Here is a 12,125-nt window from a genome sequence, read left to right as displayed (position 1 = left end):
TTTTAGGTTTAAAACCTCAAATACCATTGTCTCTTTTATTCTCTAGATCAAAAGCTTTGGAATTATATGAACAACTACGTCAGAGGATGGGTTGTTATTGTAGGTCCAAGTGGTGGAGGTAAATCAACACTTTGGCGGATGTTAAAGACAGCACTTGGTAAAACTGGAAAAGTAGTGAAGCAGTACACTGTGAATCCCAAAGCTATGCCTCGACATCAGCTGCTAGGCCATATTGACATGGACACAGAGAATGGTCTGATGGGGTGCTTACAACAGTGCTAGACAAGTGGTTCGAGAACCCCGAGGTACGTTGTGAGGGAGCTATGCATCATTCTGCTTATATTACTGACCTGTTTATTTTTGTTACATTTTTCTATTATGTAATATTTGTAGATAGCATAATGTAAGCAAAAACTTAAATTTGTGTCAAGAACACATTTTCAGAATTTTAAAGCAAAAGGAAGAAAGGTAAGCATATAAGGAATGTCTTCATAGAGCTTACATTTAAATTATAATGAAGGGAGAGTATTAAGTAGTTTCAATATAACAAGTGGCAATATTCTTTCAGTGGCTTTTTTCACTTTTCGTATTTTATTTTTGTGTCTGAAATAGATGTTACTTCGTGGATAGTTTGTGATGGTTGATATTGATCCTGAATGGATTGAATCTCTGAATTCAGTTTTGGATGACAACAGATTGTTGACCATGCCCAGTGGAGAAAGAATTCGTTTGGCTCAAATGTCACTTTATATTTGAAACTCATGATCTTAGCCTGTGCCTCTCCTGTACAATATCTAGAATGGGAATGATCTTTCTGAGGTGAGTCATGGGAGTATTACATACTTTTAAAGGAAGTCAGTGCACTTACTTTGAAAGATAGTGTAAAGTGGATGGGGCAACTTAAGTCCTAAGCAACTCAATGGGGAATTTTGCTTTAGGTTGCGTGTCCTTTGCTTTCATGTCATAATCTTTTGGATAATGTATGTCAGACACTGAAAACACACACAGAGGATTTTTCTTTCATGACATGACCCTTAGAGACCTCAGCTGTTGGTTAGAAATCCTTTTAATGTTTTTCCCTGAACTTTTCCTGGAATTTTGTTGTTCCTTTCAACAGCCTATGTGAAGATGTGGGTGCCTTGTATTTGTCTAAATTTGTTTTGGTTTGGTTTGAATTAGTGATGAAGATACAGATCTTAATTCTCTGATAAAGTCTTGGCTAAGAAGTCAGCCAGAAGAATGCAGACACAACCTTGAAAAGTGGATTGGGGAATATTTTCAAAAGGCTTTAAACTGGGTTGTGAAGAAGGTTAGTAGCGACTACTTACTCAAATTTTAGCCTCAGTTAATGATGATCTGTTTTTCTACCTTTACACTGAAGGGATCTTTGATATTAGTTTTTAAATTTTATGTGAAAAAATTCTTAGTACTTTTTTTTATAGCTATGTTCTTAGTAAGATTAATATCAGAAATAGATGAGCTTCCAAAAACTGCTGTACTTAAAGTTTTGAAACATATAGATAATACAATTTTAACTAATCAAATGTATGTATTTCTTTGAAACAGTATCTTTCTTTAGTGTTCTATTATGGACATTTTTCTGTATGTATTTGAGGATCTAATGGATCTGAATATCTAAGCAAAAATATGGCAAAGTGAAAAAAAATTGTTTTCTAGATTTTATCTGTAAAAAAACCCAGCTAAAATTTGGAAAATAGCAGTGTAGATTGAAGCTGTAATAGGTTGGGGAGAAAAGCAATGCTAGATAACTAGAGAGATTGATAGAGACGTATCTAAAGAAGAAGTATGAAATTTCAGAATGCTAAATTTTAACAGTTTCTACTAATCTCTCATAGATTTAAGGACATAACTTTAACTCCTTAAGATTCTACTTAAGCCTTAACTGAAAGATGTTTTGATAGACAAAAGGTAATATGTAATAATATTAAAAAGGATAGTCCAAACCTTGTACATTATCTGGATTTTGTGATTCTGGATCATAATTCAAGATAATTTTTCTGCAGATGCTAGATTTTAAGGATTCTACATGTTTCCAAGCCTCCTCTTCTTCTGGAGTTACACTTGCACTGAGCAAGTGGCTTATGCTGCACAAAACATTATTTAATAGAACTCCCCAGTGCTGAAGTCAGTAAACTAGTGTTTGGGTGACCTACATTATTCCCCTTGGGGAAGACAATGGTCCTATTAAGTTTTTAATATATTTCCCCTCTTGGTTCTTTCACCCATGGAGATTTTTAGACTTCTGGTATGTATCTTCAGGCGGATACAGAGTTAAAAACAGTATTGCTCCTAAGGCTGCAAATTGCCTTTGGTATGAAAGAGCAAAATCCATCAAGAATCCATTCATTAGGGAGATTTCCAGTATACAGTTATGTTGATTTCATATAGATTCTCAAAACCTCTAAGAAAAGTTCCAATTTCCTATCCTAAGTTACTTTGATATGTAATCTAGAGTTAAAACTTCCAAATCAATGCTTAAAAATAATCTCATGTCAAATTTTCTAGAACAGAAGCAGTATTGAGATCTTTCATAATTTGGGAGGTGCATTAAAAATGATTAATAGTCTGCAATCAATAAATCATTTATTTTTAAGAATTTATTCAAGTCTACTATTGCAATTTACAGAATGACTTTGTGGTAGAAACAAGTTTGGTTGGAACTGTGATGAATGGACTGTCTCATCTTCATGGGTGTACTGATCGTGAACAGTTTATCATTAACTTGCTACGTGGTCTTGGTGGCAATCTCAACATGAAATCACGACAAGAATTTGCAAAGGAGGTAATATTTTTCAGAAAGTTTATTTAAAATTTTTCAGTATGTGTAGTAAGAACAGTGGTTTGCTGTCTTTTGACAATGCGAATTTACAATAATAGAATATCTGTACTCTAATTTTTTGCACTCTGTGTTGAGGAAAGGAAAACAGCTTAGAAGCAAATGAATGTTTAATGTGTCACTAATGTGAAGGAGTTATTCTTATGATAATTATTAAGTAGCCTGCCGAATGTGAAAAAGTTTATAAAAAACTTTGCTAAATACAGTTTATGTTGTTTGTATTATGTAAAAGTACTATATGGAAAAGTAGTATGTTACTGTTTCGTTAAGGGCTTAACTGGGAAGCATATGCGTAACATGACTGAATTTTCAAAGGCAGCCTTAAAAGTAGCAAATCAAAGGATTACATGTTTGATTTTACGAAGTATTCTTTGGACATTCTTTAGATTGAAATTGTTTTTGTCATTAAGAGTATGGGTTTAATAGAAGCTTTATTTTTATTCTTTTCAAAGATATTCAGTTGGGCACAAGAATCTCCACCAGATCCAAGGAAGCCCCTGGACACATATTATAACACTGACACTGGACAGCTAATGCTGTATCAGCTGAAAAAACCCGAAAATCTCACAGCTGATGACTTCAGTAATCTCCAAACACTTCCTGTCATCCAAACTCCTGACATGCAGAGAAGTTTAGATTACTTTAGACCTTGGCTAGACTTCAACAATAAGCAGCCATTTCTTCTTGTGGGCCCTGAAGGATGTGGAAAGGGGTAAAAAATATTTCCTATTTTAAGGAAAATATACCTCTGGCTACTTGTCAAAGTTTTAAATATTTTGATATGTTTTATGATATATATGGTTTTATCCTATGACTTTCTGCTAGAGTATCACTTGTTTAAGTTACTAATGAAACAAAGCTTTTCTGGTGGCAAACAGGTAAATTCTTATGAATATTCACAGGGAAGCCTCAGGCTGCCACTATACATTTAATTCATATGAATGAGGCTTTTAGATATGAAACAGGACCTTTGGAAAACCTGTGCTGTCTCATCTAAACAAGCACTAGATGCTTGTGTGCTGGCAACCAAATTTAGCTCATTCTATTACCTGTCTTAGGTTCTTCATTTAGATAGGATGGATTACCATATACAAGGTATTTAGGTTAGGTGTTTGTTTTGTATAACTGTAATACTACTCTTACATTAGATTTCTTGCATAGAAAATACAATTTTAAAGGCAAGAATTCAGCAATCATGCATTACCTATAACATCAATACAGTATATAGTATATACATATACTATATATAGTATATGTATTTTAATTAAAAAACTATGTATATATATAGTAACTTTGAATAAGAAGTATTTTACTACATTTATATATTACTTATGCATCTATCTATCTATACATTTATTTTTTTAGGATGCTGCTTCATTATGCATTTTCTCAACTCCGATCCACTCAGATTGCTACTATTCACTGTAGTGCACAAACCACTTCTCAGCATCTTCTACAAAAGCTAAGTCAAACTTGCATTGTAATCAGTACAAACATTGGACGAGTATACAGACCAAAGGACTGTGAAAGGCTTGTTTTATACTTGAAGGACATCAATCTACCCAAACCTGATAAATGGGGAACAAGCACTCTCGTGGCTTTTCTGCAGCAGGTATAAAGAGACAAGTATACTTGAAATAAATAAATAGTTCAGTGTATGTAGTAAATACCTATACACATTGTTTTCAGGGTTAACATCCTGCATCTGTGTTGACATTAGTTGTGTTTGTACTTTGATAGAATATGTAAGTGTCAGCTAAAAGTAAGATACCATTTTATATGGCTTATTTGCATAAGTAATAAAGGCAGTGCTCACCTCAGTGATTTATACTGCAGTAGGCATATAAATGACAAGAAAATAATCAGAAATAGTCAACCTGGATTCACCAAGGGCAAGCCATGCTTGACCAACTTGATTGATAAACTTCTGTGATGAAATGACATATCTGGTAGATGAGGGGAAAGCAGTGTATGTGGTCTGCCTGGCCTCCTCTAAGGCTATTGGTGCTGTCCCCCAGAATATCCTCACAGAAAAGCTGCTGGATAAGCATATAGTGAAGGGGACTGAAAACTGGCTGAAAAGCCAGGCCCAGAGGATGGTGATCAGGGACCCCAAGTCTAGTTGGAAACTAGTACTTGTTTAACATCCTTAATGCTCTGGACAATGTAGCAGTACCCTCAGCAAGCTTGCAGCTGACACCAGACTGGGAGGAGCAGTATGTCTCTGACAATTACAAAAGCAGTAATGATGGTATACATCTCACTAATATTTTAAAATGTATTTTGTGTGATGCTCTGTTGTCTTTCTTTAAACGAAATGTTTAATCATTGAAGGTTCTTACATATCAAGGATTTTATGATGAAAACCTGGAATGGGTTGGTATAGAAAACATCCAAATTGTGGCTTCCATGTCTGCTGGAGGAACATTAGGAAGACATAAACTTACCTCCCGATTTACTTCTATTGTTCGTCTTTGTGCAATTGAGTAAGTATGAGGAAATCAGTTTTACTTTCAGAACTCGGTTTTGACCCTTGTTTGTAGGGCCCTTACTCAGTTTAGTCTTTGTGAAGATGTGGCTAATCTAGTCTTTCACCTTTCCTGATATTTTAGGATGTTCAGATTTGGTGCTGTTTTCAGTGCCTCTTGGCACTACAAACCATCCAAGGAGCGTTCTGTAGCTACCGGGTGATAGCGAAGTGTTTGAAATGTTTTATATTGGATGATTTTGCTTACAGTAAACTACTTTCTGCAGCTTTATATTAAGGTGATGTTTGTTTACAAAATTAGGGAAATTGAAGTACGTTTGTTTTTACATTTACAGATGTATTTAGAAAATTTCTGAGCATGGCCTATTGCAATAAAATGGTTATTTAGCTTTGCTGCTAGACAGAAGCGATATTCAGAATTTTCTGTAATTGCATATATAATTTTGAATCTTTTTAATTAAAAAATAAATGATCACAGTTGGTAATGATTACTTTTTTTTCCTTTATAGCTATCCAGAAAGGGACCAACTGCAATCTATTTATAGTGCCTACCTGGAACCTGTACTACAGAAAAACCTAAAGAATCACCCTGTTTGGGGTTCTTTACCAAAAATACATCAGCTAGCAGGATCTATGGTTCAAATATACGAACAAGTACGGAAATTTAAAATCTTTTTTCAAGGAGACAGAATTAATTTAAATAAAAAGAAAGAGCTTTTGATATTAACAGGGGAATTTTGTTGTTTATCTGTATTAGAATCCAAGTTTAAATCTTTTTCATGATGCTGATACCTGTTAGAGAGCTACTTATTTGCAGAGAATCCTAGGTATTAGAGGCAAACTGAGTAAGCAGTAGGTGTTCATGCTTTCCCAGAGATTTATTATATGATTATGTCAGCTGTTTTAACCCATCTGTGCTTTCTGTTCCTAATTCGTAAAATGTGCAGAGTAGTGTTTTCTGACTTAGTGTACAAGGAGACAGTGTACTTCAGAGATTGTTATGTGCTCAGATGATATAGATGCTGTTTTGAGTAGAAAAGGGAGAATCCTTTCCCCACATCAAGGGCTACCTATTAAGATTTTACACTGTTAAAAATAGGTGTTTAGACACACAAGTTCATTTTATCCTCCCATTTAAAATTTTACAGACTTCTATGTAGTGAAGCACTTACTTGCTTTTCTAATCATATACATAGCCGTGCTCTGGTAGGTACTGTGCTTAGTGCTTACTGGATGTTCCAAGACTGAATGCACGTCCCCATCTAGACAGAACCATGATAAAAAACTGATCTTTATGACTGGAATGACTGGGATGTGGGTATAGTCACTGGCTAGCATGCACCAGTTAGTAGGATTTTTATATGATAATATCAACGTAGTCTAAGAAGTCTAAGTTCAAATCACACTATAGCCAAATAAGTGGTGAAAGCAGTTATTCAGTGAATTAAAAATATTGTTGTAAATTCAAATATCCCTCTGGGTCAAGAATTAGTATTTCTGTAAGAAATCTTTTGTGGTGAGTAGGTGCTTTATTTATTAATTTTTTAAATTACACTTTGATATTTCCTTTACATTTTATGTTTAGAGTTGTTTTTTAAAAAAGTGTTTTTTTCTAAAAATACTGAACTAACAGTCCTAGGTGACGTGTGCAGATGTTTGCAGCAAAAAAGGTAGAGAAGAAATGCTCCAATAATGCGAAAATACTTTGTGGTCTGTAAACAAGATATAAACAATTTCTGTACTTCTCAATAAAATGTCTAAATATGTATACCAAATAGAAAACCAATTTATCTGGTATTTTAGAAAAAACAAAAGCTACATTTACATGTGCTTTACATTTTAAAGCATGACTTTTTTTCCCCTCTTGAATTCCATTTTTAGGTTCGAGCGAAATTCACAGTTGATGATCACAGTCATTACCTTTTTACACCATGTATCCTTACTCAGTGGGTTCTTGGTTTATTCAGATATGATTTAACAGATGGTAAGTCACTTACCACTTTTTTGCTTTTGATGGATAAAGCAATTCTAAAATGTCCTAAATTGCTATAGGTGTCAGTCTTACTGATTCCATATGCAAGTTTTTCACCTCTGGCACTGTTACAAAACTCTGAAGTATTGGTTACTCAACAGAGGAAAATCTTGCCCAAGAGTTCATTACATAGCATACAGTAAGCAAGTTTAGAAACTCCAATGATCCTTTAAAATATGTGACCTATTTATAGATTTACTACAGATTTACAGATTTACATGTTTACTAAAATGTGTGACCTATTTACAGATGAAGTAGGCTAGTAGGTTGGGACTGCATTCTCTATTATGGGAACCCGAAGTGCGTCCCCTATAGAATATCACTTACTCATCTCACTTTCACTCTTACTTTTGTCAAGAATACTGAAGCTTTCTTATTTTCTAGTGGCATTTCATAATACAGACTGTTTTGGGTATTCATTGTTATTTTAGTCTTATCATTCTTCCCATTTGAAAGTGTCTCCTGGATTTTCTTGTTTTCATGGCCTGGTATTTTGTCTTTTAATTTTTACTTTGTGTGCAACACCTTGTTCATTTTCACTAGAATGCTAATACTAAAATAGAGAACCTGTTTTAATAGAATATTAAAGTTTAATTTTATATTGCAATGATCCATAAAGGTGTTATTAAAAAGTATTTAATAATGTTTTATTTTTCTCTTATTTCTTCCTTACTGATGCTTTTCTGATGGTATGTAATTTCACTTACTTATTTTCAATCTCGTATTTTAAAATGGGAAATTTGATAAATCTAAAATTTATTATAAATATCTAAAGTAAAATATCTCCTTAAAAATTGTAGGACCATCAATACAAACTGCAGACTATGTATTGGAAATTGTTGCTTACGAAGCACATCGTTTGTTCCGTGACAAAATTGTTGGCATGAAAGAACTTCATGTATTTGATAATATTTTGATCAAAGTGTTCCAAGGTGATTGGGGCTCAGATGTTCTGGACAGTATGGCAGGTAAATATTTGAGGCATGCTACACAGAACTGAAATATTTGTTCAGGAACTGCCTAGTCAGATCAGTCTTACTGAGTCAGCATATGAGCTGAGCACCTAAACTTTTGAGTGTTTCTTTTTATTTTCACAGATATCTTCTATGTGACTTGGGGAGCTTCTCAAGAGGCATTCATTGCACCAGGACAGGCACTGCCACCCCATGGGAGGGCACTGGGCAGATTAAACTCAACAGACTTGAAAGATGTCATTCAAAAAGTGAGAAAAGAATGAAGAATACACAGAGGAAGGATTTACAGAAATTATTCTAAACATTTTTTGCAGGACATAATATGCAAGACCAGGTTTAGGATGGGGGCTCTGCTGCTTGTTTGAGGAATCAACTTTTGCATTTGATCAAGTGAAGGAAGTGTTTGTGGAGCTGTGTGTATGTAGGATGTATCAAGCAGCAAGGTTATATCAGTGGAAGGGCATCAGTTGCTTTTACTGGTGATTTACAATGGTTTAATGAACATTTTGAGAAACACTGATGTCCGTATCTGTTCGTGCATTGTTTGAATACGAGTGTTTTCTTTGATGCTTGCTCTCTGAATTTGTAATTTGCTAACATAGTCTTTATTCGAAGAAATACAAATAGATTGGTTGGAGATTTGGCATGCTTTTGAAGTACAAAAAATGAGCTTCATGAGGAAATGCAAAGATGTTAACTCTGCTAGGCTGACTCATTTTCACGATGAGAGCTTTGAGATCATCTCATCTTAGTGGCAATGTCTGATGGGCTGCTAGGTGGGAAACTGCTCCCTCTCCATTACCAGCTTGCAGCAGACCAGTGGACTTCATGGGAAACAATGACGTTCATTGGTTTCACTAAACAGAGAGTTGTTTTGGTTTGTTTTGTTTTTTAACTACATAATTACATTGGGCTTCCAAGATGAAGTTTTATTAAGTATAACAAGGCCAGAATTTAATTTTAGGATCTGTTATTATGTGTGTTTCACTAGGAGATTAAGTAATCTGCAGTTAGGCTGCAATTCACTGCCTAGAACGTTACATACTTATCTGTAGTTAGAGGCAGAGCATAGACTTTGTTCTGGTCCATTATTAATTTTGTTCTGGTCCATTATTAAATTTTTATTAATTCCATGGTAGATTTTTATTTCTATATATCAAAGATTTCTAGGGTATCTTGGTGCTGGGAGTAGTAAGATCTGTTTAGTACTGATAAAGTGTATTTGAGGTATCTGAATTCTGTCACATAGTTTATCTGTAATGAATACCAACGTGGTCTCTTAAGCTTCTAAGCTCTTCTTTTCTAAGCATTTATGTGTTGAATACTTTCACATCTTACTGCTTTTATCTGTTATCAGTGAACACATTTCTTTTTTTCTTTGTTTTTTTTTCTTTGTTTTTTCTTTTTTCTTTTTTTTTTTTTTTTTTTTAAATAGGGAATTATTCATTATGGGCGAGACAAAAAAGAGATAGAGATTTTACTGTTCCAAGAAGTCCTCAGTTATGTGTCTAAAGTGGACAGAGTGCTAAGTTTTCCTGGAGGATCACTTCTTTTGGCAGGACGAAGTGGTGTGGGTCGTCGAACAGTTACCTCTTTAGTCAGCCATATGCATGGAGCTGTTCTCATTACTCCCAAAATTTCCAGAGGTTATGAGCTGAAGCAGTTCAAAAATGATCTTAAATATGTAAGTCTCTCAGTATCTTCCATTTTGTGCCCTTGTAGATGAGTACTTAAAAAAAAAAGAATATGAGAATTTAGAAGGACACAAAAGTGTTGTGTGCATAGATACTTTAAGAAAAGCAAAATATTAACAGGGTAAGTGAAACAGGTAGATTCTTAAAAGCTCTCAGGGTCTAGGTGTGTATAGTGCTCTTCATCATATAAAATTACCTGAAACTACTTTTTTGAATACCAGAGCTGTTTTAATGGGTGTTGTGGACTTTTTAAATTCAAAGTTTATGTGAATATTGGTAAGGGTTTTTTCATGGGTATATTTTCATATTTGTATATACTTTTTTTTTCTGTCTCTACCCTGGTCTGCCAGTAAATAGGATAACAGCTGAATCAAGTAAAATTTTATTGACTGATGAAAGCGTACTTGTTATTTTAAAACAAATGCAGACCTTGAATCAGGAGTTTCCCAGTACCTTCAGCAATGCTAATGAAAATTCTAGAGCTAAGCCCACACAAAGAAGTGTTACAAGTCTAGTAGAGTCACATCTGGAATATAAATACACTCTAAGGAAGAAGGTTTTAATTATTTTTTTATTACCAAACTGTTACATCTAGGAAGAATGTTCTTTATATTTTTTATCTCATATAACTGAATCACCTAGTAATATTTTATAAATATATAATAAAGTAGATGCTGTGGAGAAGATAAGGATGTAGTGTACAATGAAGAAAAGTTTCATATATATATATATATATATATATATATATATATATATATGTGTGTGTGTGTGTGTGTGTGTGTCTTCCATATACTGAAATTTAAATGTCTTCCCTGCTTCTAGGTGATGGAGCTTGCTGGCATTGAAGCCCAGCAGGTGGTATTGCTGCTTGAAGACTATCAATTTGTTCATTCCACGTTCCTTGAGATGATCAACAGTTTACTATCTTCAGGTGGGACAAGCCCAGAAAAATTATGGGAATACTTTACTACCCAGAGGTGGCTCAATAAGGCAGAATTAGATCATGTTTTCTAACTTGATGTCCACACCAGAACTGATGGTTAGCATTCTACATTGTTTTAGCTGGTTTGCTTGTACCCTGAAAGTATGGGTGCTTTCTATTCTTTAAAGTTGCAAATTAAAAACTTACCTCAAAGGAGTTTTTTACAATGGTGTTACAACAAAATAGTAATGTATTCTACTCTACAGCTTCCCTTTTCTGATAAAATTGAGAGCTTTCCCCAGTGTCTTACTAGATCGTGTAATTCAAATGAATTCATTTCATTTATTCAAATGAACACCATGAAAGCTCACTTTTCTGAAAGTAATTAGATGATGAATAATAATAACAAAATAAATTAATAATCCTATGAGAAATCATAAAAACAAACAAAAAATTAATTTATTTTGTTATCTAGTGTTGTTCCCTGATCAGGGAGAAAACTGGAGCTCACTAAACTAGCTCACTAAATTTTTTTGTAACTGCAGTAATTTAAGAGCTGATTGCTAAGAGCACCAGGTTTTCTTGTCTCCCAGGTGCTAGTCTAAGTCTTCTTACAGCACCAGATTCTTGTTATTGATTGTCAAAACTCACATGTTTTTGTTTTCTTGTGTATGATAAAGTCCGGTTTGATTTGTGTGCTGTATTGGGTCACTGTCTTTGGGTAGATTTGAATGAGTTTTTGAAATACAGTTCAGTAATATAAACAAGTTAGGCAGTTTAAATTAAATGGAATCCATATATTGTAGTTTGTTGTTTCCGTGATATCATGAAAAGAATGATGAAGGATATGGGATGATGCTCATAAAAGTGTGGAGGTGAATTCTGCCATATTCAAATTCTCTATACAGAGGATTCAAGAGAATCCTTCAAAAGATTTTGAAGAACTACAGTGTATTTGATCTGACATTTTAAATTCATTCATGTAATAGGAGAAGTTCCTGGACTATATAAAACAGAAGAATTAGAACCATTACTCTCTCCTCTGAAGGATCAAGCTTCACAAGATGGATTTACAGGACCAGTGTTCAACTATTTCACCTACCGTAAGTGAACAAAATCATAACATATAATTTATTACAAAATTAAAACAAGGTTATA

The 12,125-nt window shown here is 34.0% G+C and overlaps 1 protein-coding gene across 1 annotated transcript in view; it reads left to right on the top strand.

Moving 5' to 3' along the window:
* The window catches only part of DYNC2H1 (dynein cytoplasmic 2 heavy chain 1), a 151,584-nt gene that overhangs the window by 35,529 nt on the left and 103,930 nt on the right, over positions 1-12,125 (top strand). The window contains 19 exon segments of the mRNA XM_030446994.1: positions 47-91; positions 93-241; positions 244-267; positions 270-305; positions 613-641; positions 643-734; positions 736-819; positions 1,180-1,309; positions 2,648-2,803; positions 3,310-3,569; positions 4,223-4,469; positions 5,192-5,343; positions 5,855-5,999; positions 7,227-7,329; positions 8,178-8,345; positions 8,475-8,599; positions 9,787-10,035; positions 10,868-10,976; positions 11,957-12,070. Of these exon segments, the coding sequence (XP_030302854.1) occupies positions 47-91; positions 93-241; positions 244-267; positions 270-305; positions 613-641; positions 643-734; positions 736-819; positions 1,180-1,309; positions 2,648-2,803; positions 3,310-3,569; positions 4,223-4,469; positions 5,192-5,343; positions 5,855-5,999; positions 7,227-7,329; positions 8,178-8,345; positions 8,475-8,599; positions 9,787-10,035; positions 10,868-10,976; positions 11,957-12,070 (2,417 nt within the window).

Source organism: Calypte anna, chromosome 1 (genome assembly GCF_003957555.1).
Source record: "Calypte anna isolate BGI_N300 chromosome 1, bCalAnn1_v1.p, whole genome shotgun sequence".
In the NCBI taxonomy this organism is placed as follows: Eukaryota; Metazoa; Chordata; class Aves; order Apodiformes; family Trochilidae; genus Calypte; species Calypte anna.
The sequence above is the reverse complement of the archived record's forward strand: the minus strand, read 5'-3'. Positions and strand labels throughout refer to the sequence as shown.